This window comes from Sparus aurata, chromosome 14 (genome assembly GCF_900880675.1).
Source record: "Sparus aurata chromosome 14, fSpaAur1.1, whole genome shotgun sequence".
Lineage (NCBI taxonomy): Eukaryota > Metazoa > Chordata > Actinopteri > Spariformes > Sparidae > Sparus > Sparus aurata.
In genome coordinates, this window is record NC_044200.1 from 173741 (window position 1) to 199692 (window position 25952).

The 25952-nt window shown below is 41.8% G+C and overlaps 1 protein-coding gene across 7 annotated transcripts; it reads left to right on the top strand.

Moving 5' to 3' along the window:
• The first annotated feature begins 1549 nt into the window (after window positions 1-1549).
• On the top strand, window positions 1550-24798 carry caprin2 (caprin family member 2). Of its 7 annotated transcripts, none has more exons than XM_030440727.1 (21): window positions 1550-1727; window positions 2285-2528; window positions 2640-2702; window positions 2801-2887; window positions 4219-4457; window positions 8445-8527; window positions 9302-9415; window positions 9558-9592; window positions 9706-9933; window positions 10369-10410; window positions 10491-10616; window positions 11075-11210; window positions 12720-12769; window positions 12869-12976; window positions 13049-13147; window positions 13245-13385; window positions 14077-14221; window positions 14303-14479; window positions 14640-14701; window positions 21267-21318; window positions 23563-24798. In XM_030440727.1, the coding sequence occupies exons 2-21, from the start codon at window positions 2298-2300 to the stop codon at window positions 24135-24137; spliced, it is 2793 nt and encodes a 930-aa protein (XP_030296587.1). In that variant the 5' UTR covers window positions 1550-1727; window positions 2285-2297; the 3' UTR covers window positions 24138-24798. The 7 variants fall into 7 exon arrangements, with proteins under 7 accessions (XP_030296587.1, XP_030296588.1, XP_030296585.1 ...); XM_030440728.1 differs by lacking the exon at window positions 1550-1727 and adding an exon at window positions 1922-2061 and having other exon boundaries at window positions 9754-9933; XM_030440725.1 differs by lacking the exon at window positions 1550-1727 and adding an exon at window positions 1923-2061.
• Window positions 24799-25952: the final 1154 nt, after the last annotated feature.

Below are 25952 nucleotides of genomic sequence, written 5' to 3' on the forward strand. Positions count from 1 at the left end.
GTCTCCACCTGCTGGTTCTGGCATTCAATTGCAGACTGTTCCTCCACCTAAGACTACTGCATAAACTGTCTGGCCACAGGCTCCAGTCCCTCATAGTGTAGTGGTTAGGATTTGGCGTTTTCACTGTGGCGGCAAAGAAACTAGATGAAGAAAAACGCTCACAGGTTTGTTTCCATGATGTGGGTGAAGGGGGAGCTTTAATGCCAATTTTTTTTTTTTTTTTTTTGCTTTAGGAAAGGGTAAAAATAAAATGTATATGTCACATGTGAATGCCATCAGACTGATTGACTGAAGTGACACCTGTTTTGTTGAATAATAGCAGGTCCAGCGTGTTGGTATTACATTTGGGAGGGAGGGTGTGTTGTTGGCTGTCATGTCTGCTGGATCCTTGTCCAATTGAAGCTTTTGTTCCCTCATAGACCTCCTCTGCTGTTCAATATGTGCCCTTTTACATTGCTTTAAGATTGTTTTAGTGTGTCCTCAATGTATAGGTCTCTAATGTGAGTTTGCTAAACAACACTAATGCATATTAGGTCTATTGTGGATTATTATGGACTATTGTGACAGTGGATTATTGCTCTGAGTGGATTATTGTTAACTCTGATGAGTTTATCAGAATATTTATTGTGACAATATAATTTGAACACATTTGCCTAGATTCATACAGTTTAGTTATGTTTTTGATGTATTACTTGGTTTTATTCAATAGAATTTTAATAACACAAATTAAAGTCAATTCAAAGTAAACTCTACTGTATATGACTGTTAGTTCTGCCCACAGAATATAGGTTAATAGGTATATAGGTAGTTACTTGCTTGGGTGGGTCAATTTAAGATGTTTTATTTTAATTTGAGAGAGGTTTTCAAAGTCTGTTTTCCTCTTAAAACACGATAGATTGTTGCATCTTTGTCGATCACCAAAAGAAGTTAGGAATCTATCCATTGTAGTTTGACAAAATAGGGGCCCCCGAACAGCATCTTGCATAGGGCCCCCAAAAAGACAGAAACGGCCCTGGATAGAACAGACAGGCATGCATTCATTTAATTGCTTTATTGTCTTTAACTGGTTATGCAGGATGTGTTTATGTGCAAACAGAATGGTTATTGTCAGTTGTCTTCATTTTTTGGCCATGAATAGTTCAATGGAACATTTTCTCAGGATGTTCCAACGTGATAATATAAAGGGTAACTGCACCAATTGTACAAATAACTGTGTTTACAGGTCTTGGGGAGTATAACATATGAAGCCTTCTGTAGCTGCTGAGGAAGCAGCTCCCTTTAAGTACTCACATTGGAACATCATTAGAGAACTCGTCATAGAACTGTTGAAGGTCCACATATTAACAACAATAACCATTTTTCCACTGGTTATTGTATTTATGTTACAATAACGAAACAGGAAATGAAAATCAAAACCATCTGTTCTAATTGAACTCAGCCCCTATTGTGACACAGTAAAGTGAGTTGAAGTTCATTATTCCGCACGAAGTCCTCGCGGGCATAACCGTGACCTGTGCCAGAACCGGATGTGGTCACGGTGGATGTTTGGCCCCCGGCGGAGCGCGTGTGTGGCCGCAGGGTATATAAAGGTGTGCGCTGACGTCGGAGTGGCCTCTGCGAGCTAAACACCGCGGCTGGTGAGGGGGGTCGGTCGGTCGGTTTCGGCGCTGTCGGATGTCCAGTGGCTCTCCTGAGAGGATTTAACGCGCGCGAGTGGAACGCACGAGGTGGGTCAGCTGTTTCTGTCGCGTGCTGTTGATTTCAATAACACGCTGACGTCAGGCCATTAAACCCGACAGTGTTTAAAGTTTCAGATAAAGGGATATTCGTAGCAAACTTCGGGTGGATGCATGAATACAGCATGATTAATCTCGTGCCGGCGCTTTAATTGCTCATCCATCCCTGTTAGTTGCTTAACTCCCCATTCTGCTGACAGTGTTCCCACCCAGCCCTCGGGAGAAGTGTGACTCGCAGGAAAACGCTGCATCAGTATGCACGCAGGGTTGTGTAATTCCGGGGAGATGGTCGGATGAAGATCCTCTCCTGCACGCTGTTTGTGCTGTGAGTGTTTTGAGCTGCTGTTGCTTTCGTGATCCATCCAGAGAGAGCACGCCGTTCACTGCCGGTATATAAATGCAGTGTCACGGGGTTGGCGGCTATCCAAGCTGGGCTGAGTCCATCTCTATCTCTGTTGAAACGCTCGGCTCGGTACCAGCAGCATCTCTCCTCTGTTGCAGCTGCGTGCCACTGCTTATATTGTGTAAACGTGTCCCTCTTCTTTCAGTGTTGAGCTCAACATGGTGCAGCTGTCTCCTTTCCCCACCCTGGACGTCACCCCTCCACCTGAGCACTCGGAGGAAGGGGAGGAAAGACGGGAGGACTCCGTGACAGCTGGTAGCCCGAAGGTGGGTTCACCAGGTGGCCTGCTTGGCCTAGAGGCCTCCACAGCCTACCACGGCTATGAAACATACATAGAAGACGGTCTAATCTGCCTCAAACACAAAATCCGCAACTTGGAGAAAAAAAAGGTAGGGTTGGTGACAGGGTAGAGTGAATAAAGAGCGTTTAAAAAAAAAAAAAAAAAGTGGCCAGGAGGAGGCAGACACCTGGATTATGTGATGTGTCTTGTGTGCCCACAGCTTAAACTGGAAGACTACAAGAAAAGGCTGAGCCAGGGCGAGGCACTGAACAGGGATCAGATGGTAAGACCTGGGAATGAAATGGTTACAAAGATGTGATCTCATAAATGTAAATGCCGTGTGGATTTTATGAAAAACCCATCTTGTTGGTTTTTTCCCAGGTGGCTGTGGAAAAGTACGAGGAGGTGCTGCATAACCTGGCATTTGCACAGGAGATTCACAAAACCCTTGAAAGCTTGACTCAGAATGTAATTCATTTTGGCAGCATGGCTACTCTTCACTTTGGTGTCTTTTTTAAATAAGATGTCGAACGTCTCAGTAAGGCCTAAATATGATATAAATCCAAGCATCCCTGCTAATTGGTTAGTTTCAGTCACAGAGCTCCAAAAGTCACCCTCATGGCTACATGTCATGGCTGATGAACACCTGAGCAGTTGAACATCTGCCATCAAGTATTTAGATTATTTTTGGAATGCCATGCACTGTTTTTTTGTATTTGCTTTTAATTATTTTGATCCAATACTTGTAACTTCGAAAAAGTACTTCATATGCCAAAGAATCTATTTGCAGCCACTGAATAGGAGCCTGATCGATGAGCAGTTTTTGGGGTATAAAAAATAATCCACTAATGATACATGGGCAGATATCTGGAATAGGTTTATAAACCAAATTTTAAAGGAACAGTTCATGAAAGAATGACAATTCATCCTCATGTCGGTTGAATGATCGATGAAGTTTAGAAAGTCCACAAAAGATTTCTGGAGTGTCACAGCAAGACAGCTTTGTTGTGTTCTCCGAAACCCCTGAAGCATCTTTTGTAATCAAAGTCTCAGGAAGCCCTGCGATCCAAAAGCACCTGGAACTTTTTTTTTCTGCAGTCAATATGCAGTTTAGATCAAATACCCACTCCGGTGGGGTGTGCCCTAAAACTTCAAGCAGTCTTCACTGTAGCTGCTAAGCTTAAAGAAAGTTGTAAATGTCTTTTTTAAATCAATTTGGATTCATGGAGCTTCCACAACAAATCCTGTAGTTTATGTCCCTCCACCACTGGCCATGTTGGAGACACTGACTAGTCCAAGTCAGTGACACCCATCAAATTTTAGGTGAGGAAAGAAAATCCACCGAATAGGTCTGTGAGGGGGAATAAAAACACTGGTCACCCACTATCAAATGGAATGTAGAACGGAGTGGAAATGTGAGGAGTTTACCTGTCCAAAAGAAAATATTCAAGGCCACGGAGTTTGGAAATAAGCCCCAAAGGGAGAGAGGTGAGAAAGCTCCAGGGTCTGCTTTGAATAGTTGGGTGACATGAGGAGTTTCTTCTCCTTTTTTTTGTTTTGTTCTTTTTTTTCCCCTCCATCTGAATTCTGGGCAATATGTGAATCACATTTTGACATCTAAATATTCATTTTGTTGCAGTAAAAAAAACAAACACTATCATGATAGACCATATCACTACATTACAGTGTAGATCACCTGCAGATTTGTGCTCTAACGTCAGTTTGTTGGGCTTTCTATTGTGACAGAATTCAGTGTTTTTTTCCTTCTCACTACTCCTTGAATTATCCCGTGGCTGCAGTTGCTGAGAGGCCAGAGGAAGGCAGTGAAAAAGGAGCAGGTGGCAAAGTCGGAGGCGGAGAGGAGGCGTCTGAGCACCGTGCTCCAGGTCCAGCACCTCCTCCATAGCCTACAGCAGGAGCATGTCAGGACAGACCTGCTGGCTGGACACAACCAGGCACCCCACATCCCAGCCCAGCAGCTGCATAACCTGAGTCAGCTCTCAGCCCTGCTGGGAGTCGAGAGAGATAACAGATTGAGGTGAGTTTATCATTGTCTTTGCAGACTGAGTGTAAACTCATTGTGGAAATGAGTAAGGGCTACACTCTTTGCATATGCTTACTATATCTGCAGAGTTTTGATGGTGACATTAAACCTTACAGTGAATTGGCAGTTTTGTCAGCAGATTTCTGGGCACAACCTGGCTTTGTTGTGGGCCAAAGTTGGTCTAGAATTGGTATTTCAAGATGACCTGGACATAAGTGGTAGAGGCTGTACTGTTGTTTTTGTATTTATTTTATTTTTTTAATACAGTGCAATCAAATTATAAAGGTAACGTGCTTATTTTAGCCATTGACTATATACACTGTTGGCTAAAAGTAAAAACTTTAACCTGCATTTTATATAGATAGAGAGCTAGGGCTATATATCTCTCTGTCTCTATATTTATCTCTCTGTCTCTATATCTATCTCTGTCTATCTCTCTGTCTCTGTCTATCTCTCCATCTAGCTCTCTCTATCGCTATCTGTCTATCTATCTCTCTGTCTCTATCGCTATCTGTCTATCTCTCTCTCTATCGCCATCTGTCTATCTCTCTATCTCTGTCTATCTCTATATATCTAGCTCTCTATCTCTCTGTCTATCTCTATATATCTAGCTCTCTGTCTATATATCTTTCTGTCCATCTGTCTATCCATCTCTGTCTATCTATCTCTCTGTCTATCTCTCTATCTAGCGCTCTCTATCTAGCTCTCTCTATCGCTATCTGTCTAGCTCTCTCTATCACTATCTGTCTCTCTCTCTATCTCTCTGTCTATCTATCTAGCTCTCTATCTCTCTGTCTATCTATCTTTCTGTCCATCTCTGTCTATCCATCTCTCTGTCTATCTCTCTGTCTAGCTCTCTATCTCTCTGTCTATCTCTCTATTTCTCTGTCTAGCTCTCTCTATCGCTATCTCTGTCTAGTTCTCTATCTAGCTCCCTCCATCGCTATCTGTCTAGCTCTCTCTATCGCTATCTGTCTCTCTCTCTCTCTGTCGATCTCTGTCTATCTAGCTCTCTATCTCTGTCTATCTCTCTGTCTAGCTCTCTATCTCTCTGTCTATCTCTATATATATCTAGCTCTCTATCTATCTATCTCTGTCTATCTCTCTCTCTCTGTCTATCTCTCTGCCTAGCTCTCTATCTATCTCTCAATCTCTCTGTCTATATATCTCTCTCTGTCTATCTCTCTGTCTAGCTCTCTGTCTAGCTCTCTCTATCTAGCTCTCTCTATCGCTATCTCTGTCTATCTCTCTGTCTAGCTCTCTATCTATCTCTCAGTCTCTCTGTCTATATATCTATCTCTGTCTAGCTCTCTATCTAGCTCTCTGTCTAGCTCTCAATTTCAACAAGCTTTATTGGCATGACTGTGGTTCACAATATTGCCAAAGCGTATAGGATTACAGAAAAAATGTTAACAATAATAATGATAGCAATAATAGCAATAATAACAACAATAGTAAACAGAATATCAGTATGCAGGTAAGAACCTAGTCAGGATCAGCTGGTTCATGTGGAGGAAATCATGTCAGGTGTTGTTGTGCAGCTCGTCTCTTCTCCTGTGGCAGCATTCACATATCTCGCTGCATCTACAGCAGTGCCAGTTTTTTCTCCCAGTAAATGTTGTAGTTTTTTCTTGGTCCGATAGTTTGGGGAAGTCTGGGGTTGTACCTGTGATTTTAGTGTATATCTGGGTTCTGAGATCTGTGTATGTGTCACAGTGCAGCAGGAAGTGCTGCTCTGTCTCCACATGTTTGTGTGGACAGAACCGACACAGCCGGTCCTCTCTGGACAGACTCTCTCTCTATCTAGCTCTCTCTATCTAGCTCTCTCTATCTAGCTCTCTCTATCTATCTATCTAGCTCTCTATCTCTGTCTCTCTGTCTCTCTCTGTCTCTCTGTCTCTCTCTGTCTCTCTGTCTCTCTCTGTCTCTCTGTCTCTCTCTGTCTCTCTGTCTCTCTCTGTCTATCTCTATCTATCTCTCTCTATCTAGCTCTCTCTGTCTCGCTCTCTCGCTCTAGCTCTCTCTCTAGCTCTCTCTCTCTCTATCTAGCTCTCTATCTAGCTCTATCTCTCTCTCTCTGTCTCTCTGTCTCTCTCTGTCTATCTCTATCTATCTCTCTCTATCTAGCTCTCTCTGTCTCTGTCTCGCTCTCTCGCGCTCTCGCTCTCGCTCTAGCTCTCTCTCTCTAGCTCTCTCTCTCTAGCTCTCTCTCTCTCTATCTAGCTCTCTATCTAGCTCTATCTCTCTATCTCTGTCTATCTAGCTCTCTAGCTCGCTAACTCTCTATCTAGCTCTCTATCTCTCCCCCTCATGTCCAACTTTACAGCAGAAATAAACACATTTAAAGTCTGGTACGACAAACAGTTTTGGTGTCTATATGCAATTAATCCCTTCATGGGATGATGTGGATTAATTTTATTAAACTTGTTTGTTTAAATTATATTAAGGCTTACAAATTCTGCATAGTTAGGGGCCTGGATGCTTTGAGTGACTGGTAGCAAGGAGCTGTCTAGTGGCTTTTTTTTGTCACTAAACTTGACCTCTCAGTGATGTTTGTGGTGCTGGGAGAATTCAAATTCAGAGATCGGCCACAGAATTAGGGGTGCACCGAACCGATATTAAGATCGGATATCGGCCCCGATATTGACAAAACGGCTGGATCGGGATCGGTAAAATGAAACAGATCCACGGCAGATCCAGTTTTTTTTTTTTTTTTTCCCCTCCGTTGCAGCACATCCTACGTCATTCTTCAGTGCGAGTGTGTTGCATGCTGGAAGAGCGCTTGTTGTTGTTGTTGTTGTTTTTTTGGGTTTTTTTTTACATCTGTTTATTGGCATTTATTTTAGTTAAACACATAAATCACAGGTACAGTAAGTGTGCACAATAAATGATAAATTACAATGTTCAGTAACTGTTTGATTATTTTGTCTTAGTTAGGAAAGTCTGGTGCCTTTGGTCCCTTTCACATGGTGGAAGGTATACAGTTTATTATTAACTCAACAACGGTATCGGTATCGGGCGATACGCTCAGTCCAGGTTTTGGGATTGGATCGGAAAAAACTGGATCGGTGCATCTCTACACAGAATACATTTCTGTGTGGTTAACTGAACTAAAAGACTGGACTGGAGGGACAGAGGCTGGTGTCTTGGCTGTAGCAAGTCCCAGCAAGTGGAGGCTGTGGCTGCAGCTCACTACCAGAACCAGCAGGTGGAGGCAATGGTTTCTGGCCTTGGTTGTGGCTGGAGGTACTGGCTGTAGCTTTTTGTGCCAGACCCAGCAGGTGGAGGATGTGGCTGCAGGTTGCTGCCCCTGGTCCAGCAAGCGTTCAGTGGCAGAGAGCTGCTAGAGCTGGCATTCTCTGGAAGAGATGGCTGGAGCGCAGAGCTTCTGGACAGAAACACTGGAAGCTGAGGATAGCAGAATTTGTTAAACTTTTGGGACAAGCAAGTGGATTTATCTTCACTCTCACTACCATAATGAGCCATGGAGCAGCCATAATCCAAAGCAGAATGTGCTTTAACTCTGCTTTGATGGCTTAATGGAGAAGAAAGGTGACGTTACTTCATGAATTTACTTGAATTTACATCATGAATGTACATAGGGAAAAGAGGTCACTGCAGGATAACAGAGAAACAAGTATCTGGTGTGTGCAACTTTGCTGATTGAACACAAACTCACATACCCGGTGCCAGTTCTGGCTTGCAATCTTGCGGCTGATTTACAAGGTATTCTGGCTGTTGTGAGCAAATACTCCTGCAGTTGAACTCGGGTGGGTTATGTGAGTTGAAATTTGCTGCTTTGAGTGAACACAGCTTGTTAGCATTGGCTACTTTGGTGGGTTTGTTTTCACCAACTAGGTTTGCTTCAGCTCCACCTTTTTATGCCCATTTTCAATTAGCCGTTATTAGGAGTCTAGGCCCCTTTGCACACTACGAGCTCAGGGCTACTTGATGACCTCGCCTCTGTTTTCACTGGTGTAGATTGGAGGAACAGATGGAGCAAGCGGCTCTGGCCTACTTGGACCTACTGGAGGGGAACGAAAAGCCAGTGGCAGGATCCACGTGTGAGTATAAAAACAGATTTGAGTTTAGTCGACTGAGCCTCTTACTTTTGTCCTTTTTGTTAATCCAGGCGGTTGTGATATTTGGTCAGCCTCATGCTGTGGACTGCAGTTCTTCAAAGGTAGTTGGAACATGTGGTCCTAAGTCCTGGATGTAATTCTCCTGGGAAACTACTCCATATTTGCGTAAAGTAGACAGGATAAGATATGACAGTGTAGTTTATTCAAAGCCATGAGAAGTCGTAATGAAATGCAACCTTATCAAACTGTCTCAATGGAAAGTAACTATATTCACATGTAATTTGAACATTAAAATCATGAATTCAATGACATTTTTCAGAGCAGTGAGTCAACAAACTGAATTTACTAAGTCAAAATGTCTTGAAACAAATCTCCATCAAAATGCTGTGATGAAATGGAGTGCTTTATGGTTTATTTTTACCGATGCAGTTAGCGCTAAAGGTCTAGTGTGTAGGATTTGGGGTCAGAAATGGAATATAATAGGTCTTCATTTGTGTGTCGTATCACTTGAAACTAAGAGGAGTGAGCCTTTTTTTTTTTTTTTTTTACATATGTAGAGGGAGCAGGTCATATATCGCCATGTTTCTACAGCAGACCAGAATGGACAAACCAAACTCTGGTTCCAGGGAGGGCCTTTTATGGTTGCATTTTTAACTGAGAGGGGGAGACGAGGGGTGTTATATCCCTTGATTGATGATTTTCCTTTTGGTCATCTGAAGTGGGGTTTTCCCTCTGCTCGACTCTTGTCTTTTCTAGTCAAGTTGTTGAAAGAGGAGCTCACCAGGCTGTTGAACTGCAAGTACTTCAGTTGTCTGCCACCTCCACCCAGAAAGTCTCCAGAAGTGTTACTGAGCTTAACCAGCCACAGCAGTAAGAACATTTTAACTGTGCCGGAAATTATGTTAATCAAAAAACTTGCAAGTGTGTAATTTATAACTAAATCTCCTGTATACCATAGTCTGTTCCGAATGTCGAGTTGCAGACTCTCATTTCTTTCTTTTGTCCCTGTCAGCAACAAAGTCAAAACTAAATGAAGCATCAAAGGAGGTAAGACAGATATCCAGTTTAAAGCTGTATTTCAGTATTGTGTGTATTTTTTTTAGTACTGTGACTCTGTGCATGCGCCAGGATCTACTGATGCTCTGTTGGTGATATGGCAGTTTTTCAACAGACTGTACCAGACTGACACAGCGACTCCTCTCACTCAGAACTGGAAGGAGGACTTCCAGACCATGAGGGAGCAGGAACCGCCTGACTGCTGGGATATGGAGTTCTCAGAAGGAGCTGCCTCGCCCAAAGCTGCAGTTCACAAACCGTGGAGAGGAGCTGCTGCTTTCATCCCCAAAGTGCCAGTCAGCAACAAGAAACAATCTCCTGAATGCAAACAGGTGAGGGCTCATCAAGGGTAGGTTTTACTCACCAGAGTTATTAAATGTAGTCGGGACTGAATCAAAATAGATGTGGGAATTCATTTTAAATTGTAGTCAGTCAGGTATGCAGCAGTCTTTGTCCCAGTTTCTTATAATCTTGTGCTGCTCTTGTTGGACCCAAAGGAAATGCCTAACCACATTTTGAAACTGGAGAGATCTCCTTTTGAATCTCCTCAAATCAAATTTGAATCTGTGTTGACTATAGGAACTTTTAGTTGGCTAAAATAATAGTAACCGTTGTTGGTGCCTTTTTTTTTTTTTTTTTTTTTTTTTTTTTTTTTTTTTTTAAGAAAGTGTTAGCTGCTGAGTAATCAATTTTTAATGCCATTGAACAGAATGTTTACATTACAACAGTGGTTCCCAAAAAATGGTAATCCATGATATTCTCCCCAGAAAAAAGCCAGAAAAGCCAAAGGGGAGCAACATGCCAAGTCGGTGAGTATAAAAAAGTGTAGTTTCAAATGTACAGACATTTCTAAACAAATTGCAAACCATCCATATTCATTTCCTGGCAGGCAGTTAACATGAATATGACTGAGGTTTTCAACTCTCCGTCTGCCTTACCTAAAGACCCCATCCTGAGGAAGCAGCACCTTGAGGACCTCATGACAAAGATCCATGGCTCCTTCAGTTTCATGCAGGTTGAGCTGTTTGCAAACCCTTGAACATATTATACCCTTTTCACACTTAACACTAAACATCTGTTTTTTGTCTTCAATGGGAAAGGGTGTGATCAGCATTCATTCCCAGGTCAAATGACTCTGCAGACGTTTTCCACGGGTGTCTATTCAAGTAGCGCCTGAATGAGCATCATTCAATGAGATTTAAAGTAACCGCAGTAGAAGCTCCAAAATGTAACCACCACAACATTGCCACTGGCCTCTATGCGGCTGTTTTTAAGTATTGTGATGAAAGTGAAGCATCAGGGGGAAAAAAGGCAAACTCTGTCTACCAACAATTGAAAAACCTGTATGTACGCCCTAGTTTTGGAGCAAAAGTGATATTAACAACGAACCAGTACAAGATATAGCTGTGTTTTGATTCAGATGTGCCAGTGTTGCAGTTAACGGTTTTAAAATGGCACTGCCCTTTTTTTCAGGACTCTCTTCTTGACGGTGAGATCTCTGCCATGAACAGCCACGCCAGATTGAAGAGACAGCCATCCAGATCTCCCTCGCCTCTTGGTGACCTGGAACAAGTCAACAAGCTTTGTAACTTGACAAGGTCTTCATCAGGTAATAGGAGAAATTGCTCAATTAACATGCAAAATGGTACCGATTACCCATTCAAACACAACTTGCTGAGGTTTTGTTTGGTGAGAGAAGTGAAGTCATTCTTATCCTACATAAATCCTACTTACTTTGGTGATGCCCCTGACTTGCTCTCGCGACACCATCACCTCACGCAATTTGTCCAAACTTTGCTCTGTCACCAACTAGCCAACTTTACTTTATTAGTGATTTGTTCATGACTGTCCCACATTTTCATGTATTTCAATGTTGTATTCCCCCCATGCCCTAGGATTTACGCCTATGTGACTTGACAAACAAGATTTTTATGTGTGATCGTGATCACCCACTAGGTGACCATTTACATCCACTCAGTGTGGCTAGCTAGTCGCAGTATAAATTATTCTTAAATGATTTATTCTTAACTCTTGACAATGGATTTAACATTTCCAGCAATAAAATAACTTGTATTTATCTTTTATAAATATGAATAATCATTAATATCTCTGAGGGAATCTGATTGCCTTTGACAGCTGTCACGTGTCATGGTGCTCCTCGCGCACAGTAGGCCGGCCTCCAGGATGAAGAAACCAGTCGTGCATGTGATACGCTCACTATTATATCAGAACGTATCTTCTAAGTGTCAAGTATTTCATTTCCCTGTGTATTACTATCAAGTGACTGCGCTTGCTGTACAGTCACTGCAACACCCGTGTGAAGTCACAGGACAGTTTCTCCTGTGAGAATAACCATGAATCTGTGTTCAACATTGCTTGCTTCGTTGTTGACATTTACCCAATGCTTGTTAGAATCATAGAGCTGACCTATTCAGGTAAGCGCACAATTCCTCATTATATGCTTAATGCTTTACATTTTTGTGTATGGCATCAGTAGCGAGGAAAAAATACGACAATTCAATTTCCTGAAGTTATGAGTCCTGTTTCTAACCTTTACTGAAAGTGCAAAATGAAATGACGTTGGTTTCTTAAACTATAAGGCTTCCTGTCCTCTCAGTTGATATGCACTAATTGCACAAATGTTAATTGACCTTGATATGAAGTGTCCATAGCAAAAAATCACCAGAAAATCAGCTACGGAGTTGTGGCACTGCTACCTGCATATGAGGAAACCACTTAAAGCGAAACTCTCGCCAAAAAGCAACCGAGGCTTTATTTGGGATTGAATACGAGTCAAACCTTCGTGTGAAAGCATAATTACGACGAAAGAGGCACTTTCAAGATTTACCGAGCCTTTTTAGTGTTCTAAAAATAGCGATTTTGATGCTAGCATGTCTTGCCCCATGCACTCCCGTTCAAAATTAACGTGCCCAAAACCGAAACTACGGTAAATCTTAAAAGTGCCTCTTTCGTCGTAATTATGCTTTCACACGAAGGTTTGACTCGTATTCAATCCCAAATAAAGCCTCGGTTGCTTTTTGGCGAGAGTTTCGCTTTAATACTGACTTATCTTTTTATTAATCTTCTTTTTTTTTTTTTTTTTTTTTTAATAACCCAGCTCATTCAAACTTGGGAAGCCCAGATGAAGTCTTGCCCAAAGCAATGCATGTAAGCTGATCTTTCATTCTGAGATTTCAGTTGTGACTTTAATTGAATGCACTTGGATGTGTTGTCACATCCTCATCCTCATCCTCATCCCCCACCTAGTCTACCCCGCTGCCTACCAGGCTTATGGAGCATAAATCCAGTCTAACAAATGGGGATGAGTGCCTGGAAACCTGTGACCTTGAGCTTTCCTCAAATGACCTACCTCATGTAAGATGCAGCACATTGAATATGAGACCCAACATATTGCATATTGTAGTTTAAGTTATCTTGTCTCTGCAGGAACCGCTGCCGTTGGCTGAACCAAAGAAGTTTCCTTCACCACCGCTGTACCGCAGGGAGGCTACCATCTCTGTTGTCCTAGAGAAGAGTCGCCCTCGTGTAAATAAGCATTCTCGGCCATGTCAACAGACAAAACACTTAAGCTTATGTGAAACCTTGTCATTGTGCTTTTTATAACTTTAACCTGTGTTCACAGACACCAGTCACTGAGTCAGGGGAGCAGTCACCCTGTAACGGAGTCGCACCTTGCACCTCCACCACTCCTCAGGGCCAGGCTTTCTCTACACCCCCCATTAGGCGAACCCTAACATCTGCACAATTTCGGAACATCCAGTCAGTAAGTCTTCATCATGGGGCCTTTGCTTTTACGCCTGGTACTATAAGACTCAGTCTTTGTCTTAATTCTGGAGCTCAATGTAAATTATGTAGTTTGAACTGGCAGACTTGTTAAACTAGGTGCATCCCAGGTCAAGGGAAGCAATGCAGGATTCACCCCAGGTCTTGAAAGTCAGGAACACTTGGAGAATTTTGAAATTTGAAAAGGACAAGGACACTAACCTCACAAAACACATTCTGGACTTCTAGTTCCTTTAGTGAAAAACGTGTGGGTTTTAGCATGTTGCTGGGCTGATGTCTGGAAGAGTCTGTTTCTGATGGCATTTAGCTTCTTGAGTGGATTCGTACCCTGCAGTTAGGTCAAGGTACAAATCCACTCAAGATCTCAAGTCTGTGATGGCCCAATAACAACTCTGATAACATCTGTCTTGGTTTCCCAAAGTTTCATGCAAATCACTGGTAATGCACCTGAAGCGGTTTGGGCATTTCCCAGCAATTTCACAAACACTTTTGCTAATACATGGATGACTTGGATTTTCCAAACTTGACACCTTTATTAAAAGTCCATTCCTGGGAGGAAAGGATTAACCGCCTCCATGGGGTTCTTAATCAAACAGAACAATGCAAATCCGAGCGCAGAGGCTTGCACACTTGTGCAAGTGTCTTTAATTTTTTTGTTTTCTTCACTGTAGGTCTTCAAGGCAAATGGCTCCTTGCCTCCCAATGGTGACCTAAATTACAAACCAGATTCTGCAGTTTTCCCTAAGCCCAGGTACAGCACTGCCAGTACCCAAACACCACCTGAGTTTGCTCCCTCAGAAGACGAACCACAGCAAGGTATGTTTATCAAATTTTAGTTTTAACCCACATGGACTGAGACAACTGACCTGATCGCTGAGACCCATTTCATTCATCTAGTGTACCAGTCAGATTATACAGTGGGTAATGGTGGACAGATTTTCCTTTCCCCTGGCCCTTCCGGTGGAAGTGTGTGTCGATCGGGCCAGACGTACTACACCAGAGGATCTGTGAGAGGTATGGCACGTGGTGGCAAGGGACTGGCACAAACCTTTCGCTCTTCTGGTTGGCATCGAGGTATCTATCCTCAGTTCTTTTTGGGTTGTCCCTCCTCTCCTTTTCCTGAACATTTGTTCAGGATCAGGTGTTGCAAGGTTGTCTTGTCACATCCTGGCTGAAGCTTGGACTAACATGAATCTGGATGAGGTAGTTCTCAACACTGATTTCTACTCCTCAGGAGGAGCTTACATCCCCCAGACTCATTTCAGGGACTCTGGCCCTCTCCTCTATGCTACTAGAGTAAGTAAATCCCTTTTGTACTGTTTTGCAATGCGACACACTATGGGTGGATGAAATTGTAATTGAAAATGCAATGTGGCTTCCAATTATAACAATTGGTGAAAAATATAATGCATAAAAAAAGCCTTTGTTTGTATAATAAAGTAAGAAAAGATAGGAATATGAATGCACATGGAGCACTGTTTAAAAGTCCCTTAAAACATTATGAAAGCTTGGTGGGTTCTGCTCCACGAAAGATGACAGCCTACCTTCAGAGCTCCCCAATGGTTTTGTCAAAGTAACCCTGAAAATCTGATTTCCTAAAATTGGTAGATGCTGTAAATATGGAGAAAGGTTTACAACCAGAAGTAGGGCAACAACGAACCCAAAAGAAAATATTCCCAAATCGACAGACAGTTGAAGCGGCTGTCCGAATCGGTATGCACAAGGTGACGATGAACTCGGAGCCTGCTTACAAAGTATTTTGAAAGAACTTCGGGAGTTCAATAGAGACGGCAGGGAGCTGATATATTAGCATTGGTGCCGCTTGAAGCATGTTCTCCATTTCATCAATTCTCCCCTCTGCCTCGTCCAATCTGTCATTTGAACTGAAGAGAGCAAATGACAGATTGGACGAGGCAGAGGGGAGAATTGATGAAATGGAGAACATGCTTCAAGCGGCACCAATGCTAATATAGCAGCTAATACAGTGCCAAGCTAAGCTGATCATCAGGGTCGTGCACAGAGGAATAACTTGAGGATCTACGGAATACTGAAAGGTGGAGCAGGCAGCGACATGGTTCAGTTTTGTGGATAAACTGTTAGCAGGAAGGTTGAGTATGTTTTTCAGCAGAGTTTGCAATTGACCAAGCTCATCGTGCCCTGTTGCGATATCATAACCCACAAGCTAAACCAAGTTTGGCTATTGGATAAAAGGAGGGATTTCCAGAGTGCATGGCAGAAAGAAACAAATCTTCTACAATGACACTCGCTTCTATCCTGACCATGATTTTCCTCTTGAGTTGCTAAAGAAACGCAATGAATACACCGAGGCCAAGAAAGTGCGGGGGGGGAGAGAGAGGGAGCGAAAAACAAATCAAGTTTCAGGCACCGTATTCGCAAGGATGGGCATTGTTTTTATGAAGATGGCACTCAGGCACTCCAGGATGTTGCAGAGGCAACGAAAGATATGGTTGAACAAGGGCTTCCAGTTAAGGTGGTGAGGTCCTCCATTGCTCTGGACCACAAGACCCTGCTCCTTTCTGCCTGGCAGGTGGTGAGGAGGTGATGTGACAAGGGCGTAGATCAGGTGCCCAGTGTGGCAGGGGACTAAATGAAATCGAAGATCACCTTTCTCAATATAAAGACAATCTTCAAGAATTTAGAAGGTGGTTTTGAATCAAGCCTTTCCAATGGAACCAACGGTTAAAATCTTTCTCCATGAACCTTAGTGAAAAACTGTTGTGTTTTATAATGGTTCACTGGGAGAGAGAGATTATCACTGTGCAGTCCTTATGTTACCAGGAATGTTGGGAGATTTAGTTTAGGAACATTTTGCAAGTCCTCTTAGAATATAAAGGGGATTCTAAACCTGGCAGTGAAGAACAAAATTACATCCAAGAGGAAAATGTACAGAGATTGTACTTTTGCAAGAGACACACCTCATGCCATCAGGAGCATGAAAAACTAGAAAAATGTGCATTTCCTATGAAAATACAGTGTGAATGCTGAAGACTGAAGCGAAATCTGCTGAACGTACTGCCGAAAATGCATAAAACTATAGGCTGAATGGTCGGGATTTTGCTGAAAAAGCAGAAGTTTCCAATAGCTGGTAAGGCAGAAAGGCTTAAAAGCAAAAGGTTTAATGGGCTAACAAAGTTGAACATTTTGATAGCTGAGCAGTTTCTCTAGCTGAACATGAAGTTGTATGTTGAAAGGAGTTGAAAAGGCAGAAGCATGAATATCTAAAGGCTAAAAAGCTGTAGAGTAACAGGGCTAAAAGAGCTTAAAAAGGTGAAAAGTTAAAGGCTGACGAGGACCCAAAAAAGAAATATGAAAATCTGTAGACTAAGAGGGCTGGGAGAGGTTAAAAATGGGAATAAAGGATGAAAAGCTGTCGAGTAAGAGTGCTGGAAGAGGTTAAAAGGGTGAAAAGAATATGAAAATCTGTAGAGTCAGAGGGCTGGAAGAGGTTAAAAAGGTGAATAAAGGATGACAAGCAGAGTAAGAAGCCTGGAAGAGGTTAAAAGGTGAAAACATATGAACAGCTGTAGAGTAAGAGGGCAGAAAGAGGTTAAAAAGGTGAAAAAAGGCTGACAGGTGAGAAGTTAAAGGCAGAAAGGGGTTAAAATGGCTGCAGACATGCTGCAGCAGGAGCAGAAACAAAGACGAAAATGTCCCCATGAGGAATGAATGGGAAAATGCCTCCCAAACTTCTGCGATTCTTGAGAAAACTGTTATAGTTATCGCCAAAACATGCTATATGTTGAATAACAGGAGACATTGCTGAACGCACCCATGTTATTTTTATTTCTGTAGAGTGAATGAATGAACTTTAAATGATTCCCGAAACCTTGAACAGAAAAATGAATGTCTGAAAAGGCTAAAAAGCTGTAGAGTAAGAGGGTGGAAAAAGCTTAAAATGATGAAAAAAGACTGAAAAGCCCAAAAAGTTGTGGAGTAAGAAGGGCAGAAAGGGGTTAAAAAGGGCAAAAGAAGACTGAAGCTCTTTCTGGCTTTAACATCTCACCTTTCAAATGGCTGCAGACATGCTGCAGCAGGAGCAGAAACAAGGACGAAAATGTCCCCATAAGGAATGATTGGGAGAATGCCTCCCAAACCCCTGCGATTTTTGGGAAAACTGTTATAGTTATCACCAAAACATGCTATATGTTGAGTTACAGGAGACTTGGCTGAACGCACTCATGTCATTTATATTTCTGTAGAGTGCATAATGAGGGCACAGGAGCGAGAGACAAAACATGTACCGTCTGTGATCCTCCAGAATTTTTGGCTCAAAATTAACATTGCGGCTTATGGGGAACATTCTGGAGTGCTTGTCGCTCTCGGGCTTCTAAATCCAAAACCGTAAGTCCTACAGCTGAAATGAGACCATCAGCTGAAACCCAACAAGATTTCCTAAATTTATATGCCTATATTGTCTATGTCAGGTACAAGATGTGGGATCCAAATCAAGCTGAAGCAAAATAAAATCCCATTTTCGGAGCTGCTCCTCACTCTGGGGTGCGTCAGTTGATGATGTCACGCACTCTAGCTCACGCAATACACACCCATTATAAACTCAGAAGACAGGCTTAAAATCCTTAAAACTAAAACTGCGACCATTTCAAAACCGTACATGATTTTTAAAAACTGAATACAAGGTCAATAGTTCAAGGTTTTGTGATTCATTTAAAGTTTGAATGGTGTCTCTCGTTCAACTTATGAGGAACAAGAAGAGGTTGAAAGTCGATGAGTTTTGAAGAGGATTTGAAGCTTTTCCCATCTGCTGCAATGTTAAATTATTTTTGGAAAAAGCTGAATAGCTGAAAAAGTTGAAAAGCAGAAGGTTGAAAAAGCTGAACATTTTAATGTTTGAATGGTTTCAATAGCTGAAGGTATGCTGAAGTTATAGCAGAATGAAATTTGAAAAAATCCCCATAAGGATGAATGGGGAAAATTTTGCATTAAAAGCTGAATATTTCCAAAAGTATAATGGTTAGAAAAGCCAAAAGTAATGGCCATCATGTCCTTAAAGAGCTGAACATTTTGATATTTGAATGGTTTGAATCGGTCAAAGTTTTTGAAGGAGTTTAAAAGTGCCAAAAAACGTACGGAAGAATAATAATAAACTCCAGAAGAAAAATAGGGTGAATGCTTGCAGCATTCACACTAATTAAAGATTGTATTCTCAAAGTTATATTGGTGTTATAAGGGTTCGTACGGGTGCTTGAAATCCGTGAAAGTGCTTGAATTTCAATGTTGTGTTTTCAAGGTCTGAAAAGTGCTTGAAAGGGCTTGACATTATGTCTATGCTAATGTCATATACTCTATGTCTTTCACAAAATTGGGATCAGACTGGATAGTTTGCTTATAACAAGGAGAAATAAAATCAGTAAGAGAACCGTATGTGGAGATGTTTCCTCCTGGGCTCCGCTGAGCCTCTCTGCTCCTCTCTGCGACCTGGCGGTCTGTGTGTGACCCCGCCCCTTTCGAAGAGAGACAGCAGGAGATGACAAAATGCCGGGAGGCTGTTGTTTTAACAAGCGTTGGCTTGAAAATGATAACTACAAACTATGGTTAAGATAAGGACCGAATCAAAGAGTGGCGTCATGCAAGGTCTGCAAAAAAGATTTGCAGATTTGTGCAATGGGAGAGTCTGCGCTCTCCAGTCACAAGAAATGTAAGTTAAGACTTTTTGAGTAACTTGGGCCAACACTGCACGTTAACACTTTATGTTAACCGCTAACGTTAGCTAAACCATAACGCGCTAAATAATAATTAACACACCATTAATCACGTTAAGTTAGCACCTGATGGTCCGTGTGTCGTTACACATGCAGACTGGTAGCAATGGAGAAGGATGGCTGAAGAGAAGGTCGAATTTGATGCACCAGAGCTGAAAGTGCCAGAGTCAGAAACTGACTGTTCAGTTTGTCTCTGTAACGTCACACCAGGCACTAACATACGTAAGAGCTTTAAGTGTGAAAAGGAAATGTTCACTTTTCTCCCATTTTCATGACTTACTTCTAATAAAGTAAGATTGGCCTATATTGTAAGGCCCTTTAGCTAATGTTTATGAAGTTTTTGTATGTTTTATCTGGATACAGACTGATGTTAAACAGATTGACGTTATGTCGCTGTTCTATTGGCTGATATATTATAGTCAGTAGCCCAGCAGCACTAACCTGTTGAGGCAATGATGGCTTACCTTGTTATTACTAGCCTGGACGGGGATCTAACTCACAATTTTTCTAAAAGATGCAGGATCCACTGTTGAAAGTGGCAGCATATCTTCGACAACATACTCTGCCACAGTCTCCTCACTTCTTGAGGTTCAAGCATCGCAGAACGGGAGAATGTTTTTGCTGCTTAGTTTTTTCTCAGCTCTCATCCTCAGTTTGCTTTCTTTTGGTTACTAGCTTAATGTTAGTGTGGCACCGCTCTAGATGTTTCGTTAAATTACTTGTGTTGTTTCGCGAGGTAGAGAGATCTTTTGGTTTTGCACACAAAGTGCGCGTAGCTATAATGTTCTTCACATCCTTGTCTCTGAGGAACTGAAAATAATGAGCGTATGTCCATCTTGCGAGTGTTGAGTCCAACTTGTCTGCTGCTGCAGTCGTCTTCTCCTCAATCAATAGTTCTCCAGCACTAACAGGAAGCTGTTGGCAAATTTGTATAAAAACAACACACCACTTAATTTCGGGTTTAAAATGCATCGTAACACGCGTTACTGGGATTTGTACCAAGTAAAATATTTTTTTTTGTAATGCCTTACATTACTGCGTTACAGCAAAAAGTAATGCATTACAATAATTGCATTACTTTTGTAATGCATTACTTCCAACACTGCATTTTGAAACATATAAATTTATGTCAAAGAAAATTACAGGGTGCTCTCAGGTCTCTCTGTCTCGGTGCGAGTGTGTCTGTCTGAAGAACGCCAAGTGGCTTCCATTTTTTTGGATAAAACTTTGTGTTCTCCTTTAATTTCTAAACTCTTCGCTATTATGAAACATAATTTTAGAAGTTTACAGCATAACACAATGTACATAATTGTGATAAAAAGTGAAAAATAAAAATGAGTCTATATATTCCTGTAGATCATGTATTTTACCCCAGCGATATGGTGCTGGAAAACTTTGAAAGTGACCCTTAAAAGTGCTTGAAAAGTGCTTGAATTTGACCTTGAAAAATGTGTACGAATCCTGTGTTATAAATCAAGCTGAACGAGAGGCTTAGCAATCTTAATCTTGGAGAAAATATTATGCAAACAAATTTCAGTGACAAGGAAGGGAGCTATATCATTTTTACAAATATTGACAATGTTACCACAACAATCTAACATTTACTAAACAATTTAAAAAAAAATACTTAGCTGTTATACATTGAATAGCATGATAGAAAAGGGGCCCCTTGGGTAAAAGCTTGGTCACCACTGTTCTACTGCTCACAAGTTCCCTTTTCAAAACTGTAAAGGTTACACATGATGTTAAAAATTTGCCCAGTTCTTTTACAGTGGTCTTTACTGTGAAGATGTTTATTAATGCGTATCATCTTGTGCTTTGGGGATTTTGTTGCAATTTTGGCAGTGTCCATTGATTTTTTTATTTTTATTTTTTTTTTTAAATGTGTAGGCTTATCAAATTCAAAGCTAATGTGATGGATGATTTGGGATACTTTGTTTCTCGAGGGCTTTGGTTATCGGTTTCTCTGTTAAGCAGATCAGAAATAAAATGGTATCAAACAAACGTGTCAAGAAGTCAGTATGCTCGCACACAGCCCTGCATAAATCCTGTGCTGTCTTGCAGTGTCTGCCAATGTCTGTCTGCATAAGTTTCATAGTCCCTCTGTGGTATTTTCTCAGGATTCTGGATACCAACACAGCTTTAGACGTGGAGGAGGAAGGCATAACTCTGGTAAGAACCCAATTCCAAACAGTAGTTTATCTCATAAAGGAGGAACTTAAGCAGGTGTTTTTTGCAACAGTTCTTAAGGAAAGTAATTGAAATGGATTGTCATAATTATAATTCTATTCTTACTGCTCTTATCAGCACTGCTCACGTCTAATAGTTGATTAGTACTAACTATTGTTTAATGGGGATAACAAATTGGTTAAAAAAAAAAAAATGATATTCATAATATGTGAATTTCAGTCCCCAGCCCTGGTAGTTTGGCAGCAGAGATTACCTCTCATGACAGTGCTTGGCATGTCATCAACCAATGATTGAGCAGTGAAAGTCTCACTCATGTCTCCACTGACTGGGTTGCATGAACATTTGAAACACTTGTATGAGCAGTGACTACATTTAGGGAAGTGAAAATCTAGTTTATTGCGATAAAGTCAGAGGTCTAGACATGGCAACATGGCAGTGTATCAAGTCTACCATTTCAATCAGTTATGGGGCTGTTCAGTATCTACTGTAGAATGCTTTTGATGAATATGCTTCAACTAAATCTAATCCCTCTCCATATACTCCATGACAGTCATGGGTACAGATGATTTTAGATTTCTATAATTCTGTGAGAATGTAAGAAATGGACAGAATTTTAGCTGAAAATATTCAATAAATTATCTAACATTATGAGCAGCGTGCAATGACAACAATGTCAGAACACTTCTCTTTATAGAACAGAAGTAAGTTGAAGTGAACAATTGTCTGGTTTGGTAAAGTGTGACTTCATCATTGTGTTCTATTATAAATGTATAACTTGAACAGCAGAAACACTTTCCAGAAACTGTGACATTTCTTCCAGACTGACATTATTTTACTCGACAGTCATCAGAAGGTAGCTTTCTGTTGCCTTCATTTAGAGCTAGTTTTAGAGAGAGTAGGTAATTTTCAAGCAAAGTAAGGATTGAATTCATTACCAAGTTTTTTTGTTTTGTTTTTGTTCTATTTTTACTTCAGAAAGAAAATATTTATCCAATGTAGTTGAAGAGTTTTTCAACACATTGTGTTATAAGTTCACTCCAATTGTGTCTTACCTGTTTATGTAGTGTCTCAAGTCTTACTGTGAGTATGGATCTCTATTGATGTTATTTATGAAGTATTGTTGAGGAAAATAATGGCGAACCCAGTAAGAGTAGCCCCATTCACACTGGCATTTGCATGCAGGGATCCTGCGCCAATTCTCCACACCCTCCTCTGTGTGAAAGTTTCAGATGGAGAGAGCGGGGAAATTTTGCTCTGGCGCTGATCCACCTTTGCAGGTAGTATCAGGGCCGCATTATTGGTGAGCCGTCACAGTGTGAACGGATAATCTGGAGGCACGGAGCGAGGGCGTGTCCTTCACAGTACTAAATACAGAGAAATGTCCCACAAAGCAACGTTACAGGACCAAACAAAAGTAACTGTCTTTGGCAGCTTATTTGAGGAAAAAAATACCACAGCTGTACGTGAAGAAGCGTCTGTCCACCCACATGTCCCATCGACTCTTCCTCACATTTCTGCCCGAAAAACGGCGTTTGTCACCAGCAGAAACTCCAACTCACCGAGTGTTTGATGAAAATAAATCACCACAACCGTCAGCCCTCCGGACTGGGACTTCAGGAAACTATCCCCCAGAAAACGGCCTCTGTCCCCGCGAGTGAGAGTCAGACAGCGTCCAGTTTGCTGATGGTGATTATGTAATATAGCACGAAAAATGTAACTTTGTCACTTTCCAGGATGTTTGTTGGGTCAGGATCTCAATCACTACACATTATAACAGCATCCATATGATTAGAAACTGTATGCGGGTTTAGATGGACAAGGGGAACACCTGGGAAACACCGACGTCATCAACATGACATGTACCGCCATGCCTCTTAAGGAGCCGCAGCGCTGGCTTTCTGTGTGAATAACAGGCGGTACAGTGGAGATGCTTCGCTCTGTGTAAATCACTATCGGTGGAGATTTGGCGAATCTCCACTCCGGAGATGATGCAGAGACGCCGTGTAAAAAGGGCCAGTGGCTAATGGGGATCTTTATAAACAAACAACCAGGTCATCCTGACACTATATTTCAGGGGTACCCATGCTGCCCAAGGGGGAGAACAGAGTCCACTTTAAAAGGACTGAACAAGTCAGAAAATGCCATAACACAGCCATTTTGTTGACTCTGGTGCACTGCAGTGCTGCTTTCAGTACGTTCTCATGTTTTTTTGTCTTGATTCTCAAGCAGCATGGAGTGACTCTTCCCAGGTGAGCAGCCCAGACCGGGAAGGAGCCTTTACTATTGTGGAGTCAGGACATGGGGATTCCCTATCGGTCTCCACCTTGGAAGTCCCTCTCACTCCCCACGGACACCATCACACTGCCCTGCTTCCTATGCAACTCTACCCACTCACCCAGCCGCTGCGAGTGGCATTCACTGCCTCTCGCACTGCAAACTTTGCCCCCGGCAACCTGGACCAGCCCATTGTGTTTGACCAACTTCACAGTAACCTGGGGGAGACGTACAACACACACATCGGCCGCTTCACCTGCCCTGCCAATGGAACCTACGTCTTCATCTTCCACATCCTGAAGCTCGCCATCAACGTGCCACTCTACATTAATCTCATGCGCAATGAGGAGGTGATGGTGTCGGCCTACGCCAATGATGGAGCCCCAGATCATGAAACGGCCAGCAACCACGCCATCCTGCCTCTCTTCCAAGGTGACCAGGTGTGGCTCCGGTTGCATCGTGGTGCCATCTATGGCAGCACCTGGAAGTATAGCACCTTCTCTGGCTTCCTGCTTTATCAAGATTGAACTAATGTCTAAGGGCCCTCTTCTCTCAGTACGAGGAATGTTTACTTTGTACTGAATGGTGATCAAACTGAGGTCTGCATGCCAGTGCCCTCTTTCCACCAAAAGCCCATTCAAACCGTGAATGTTGGTGGCCAAATGGTACACGTATCTTCTGTACTCTAAGCCATTATCCTCACTTAAAATGGAGATTATGACTGCTTGACATAAGCCAAATGTACTTGATTTCCTATGAATGTATAGTTCATGATGGTGGTTGACCCTGTGGCTGTCATACTATTACAACTCAGTCTGGATACCTTGTCATCTAGCTGTAAATCATCCTGTAGCACTTCACCTGTTCAGCCCACAGGTCAATGCTTTGAACTTGTGCCTTTGTTTTCTGAATGGCTTTGGATGACTGAGCAGATGTTAATCAACTAATGAACTGTATGATTGACTAATTTATCTGATGAATTGTAATTAACTGTGCGATCAGCACATTGTCTGATGCTGGGTTCCTATACAGTTTCAATTTGCTGTGTGCAAATGTGATGCTGAGGAATAAAACATTGTTCTTGGTGGTGGGTATGGTGTTGAACACTTGTGGCCGAATTATTGCACAGACTACTGTTGAGAAGTGGAGTGGTCCCTTGACGTGCCTAAATAAAAGATGAGCAATGAACTCTGCTTCATCGTGATTTTTGTAATGCTTTTGCGTTTGTAGATGGATTTATCTAAATTAGACCATCTTGTTGAATTCAGCAGACTTTGCTATTGTCCAGGCAATAGACCTGTTTATATGACGTTGCTGTGTTAGTTTACCTAGAACATGTGTTTTACGTAACCATGGCTGCAACTTGCCAGAAAGTGACAGTCTGTAGCAAGTGGTTGTAGTTCCTATGTTAAGTGCAAAACTTTTACTGAAAAGACAAGGACTTGTCTCCTGATTCAAACATATCACTAGACTGTTCATTATTTATAAGCTCGGTTTACTTAAAGCAACATGATGTAACTTTTTCACCTTAACCTAACCGCTTCAGAATCGTGTTGATGGTACAGTGTCTTAACAGGGTGAATGGTTTCTGTCACTTGTCTCTGCACTCTAACTTCAGTGCGAGGATGGGATCAGTGTTGCATACATGTTACGACACAACATTGTTATGTGAGTTGTTTGTCAGATATAACGTAGGTGCTAACCAATCTGTTGTTCACCACAGTGAAATTTTGGGCCGCCAATCGCCAAGTATCTTTCTTGCAACTGGTTTATTTGAATCTTTCTCTCCAAACACCATGAAAAATAATCAAACGTTGTCAAGACAATAAAGTTGGACCACATAAGCTTAACATAAAAATGGCAGGCGCAGCATGTGAAATGACATTTTACAAAGCATGTGAAATAACATTTTATATTTTCCCAGCAAAAAGGGAATGGCCTTCAATCTTCAGAGGTTCAATTCCACTTAAAGTCGGCTATCGCAAGCAACTATGCTTTCACCAGAGCACAACTTTCCATGCTTGCTGCTTGCAGGGGCTGCTGTCTAAGAATCCTATTGGCGTGAAAGTAGTCTCAACCTTAATGTGGGATTTCTCAAAGCACAATGGTTATTGCTTCAACTTCTCAATGAAACATTTCCTGTTATTACCATTTAACATGACATTTCGGGCAAAATATTAAACCCTAGTCTGCCTGAAGCAGAGTGACAACCTTTTTGTATGGGTCTTTCAAGGAACACTGTTCTAGTTGCATGTTTCCCCTTTCTGTTAAATGTGGTGTCACTTACCATCAATCTTGGTTTTTTCCACCCTACCATCTGACCCTGGATAAACTTCTATGAT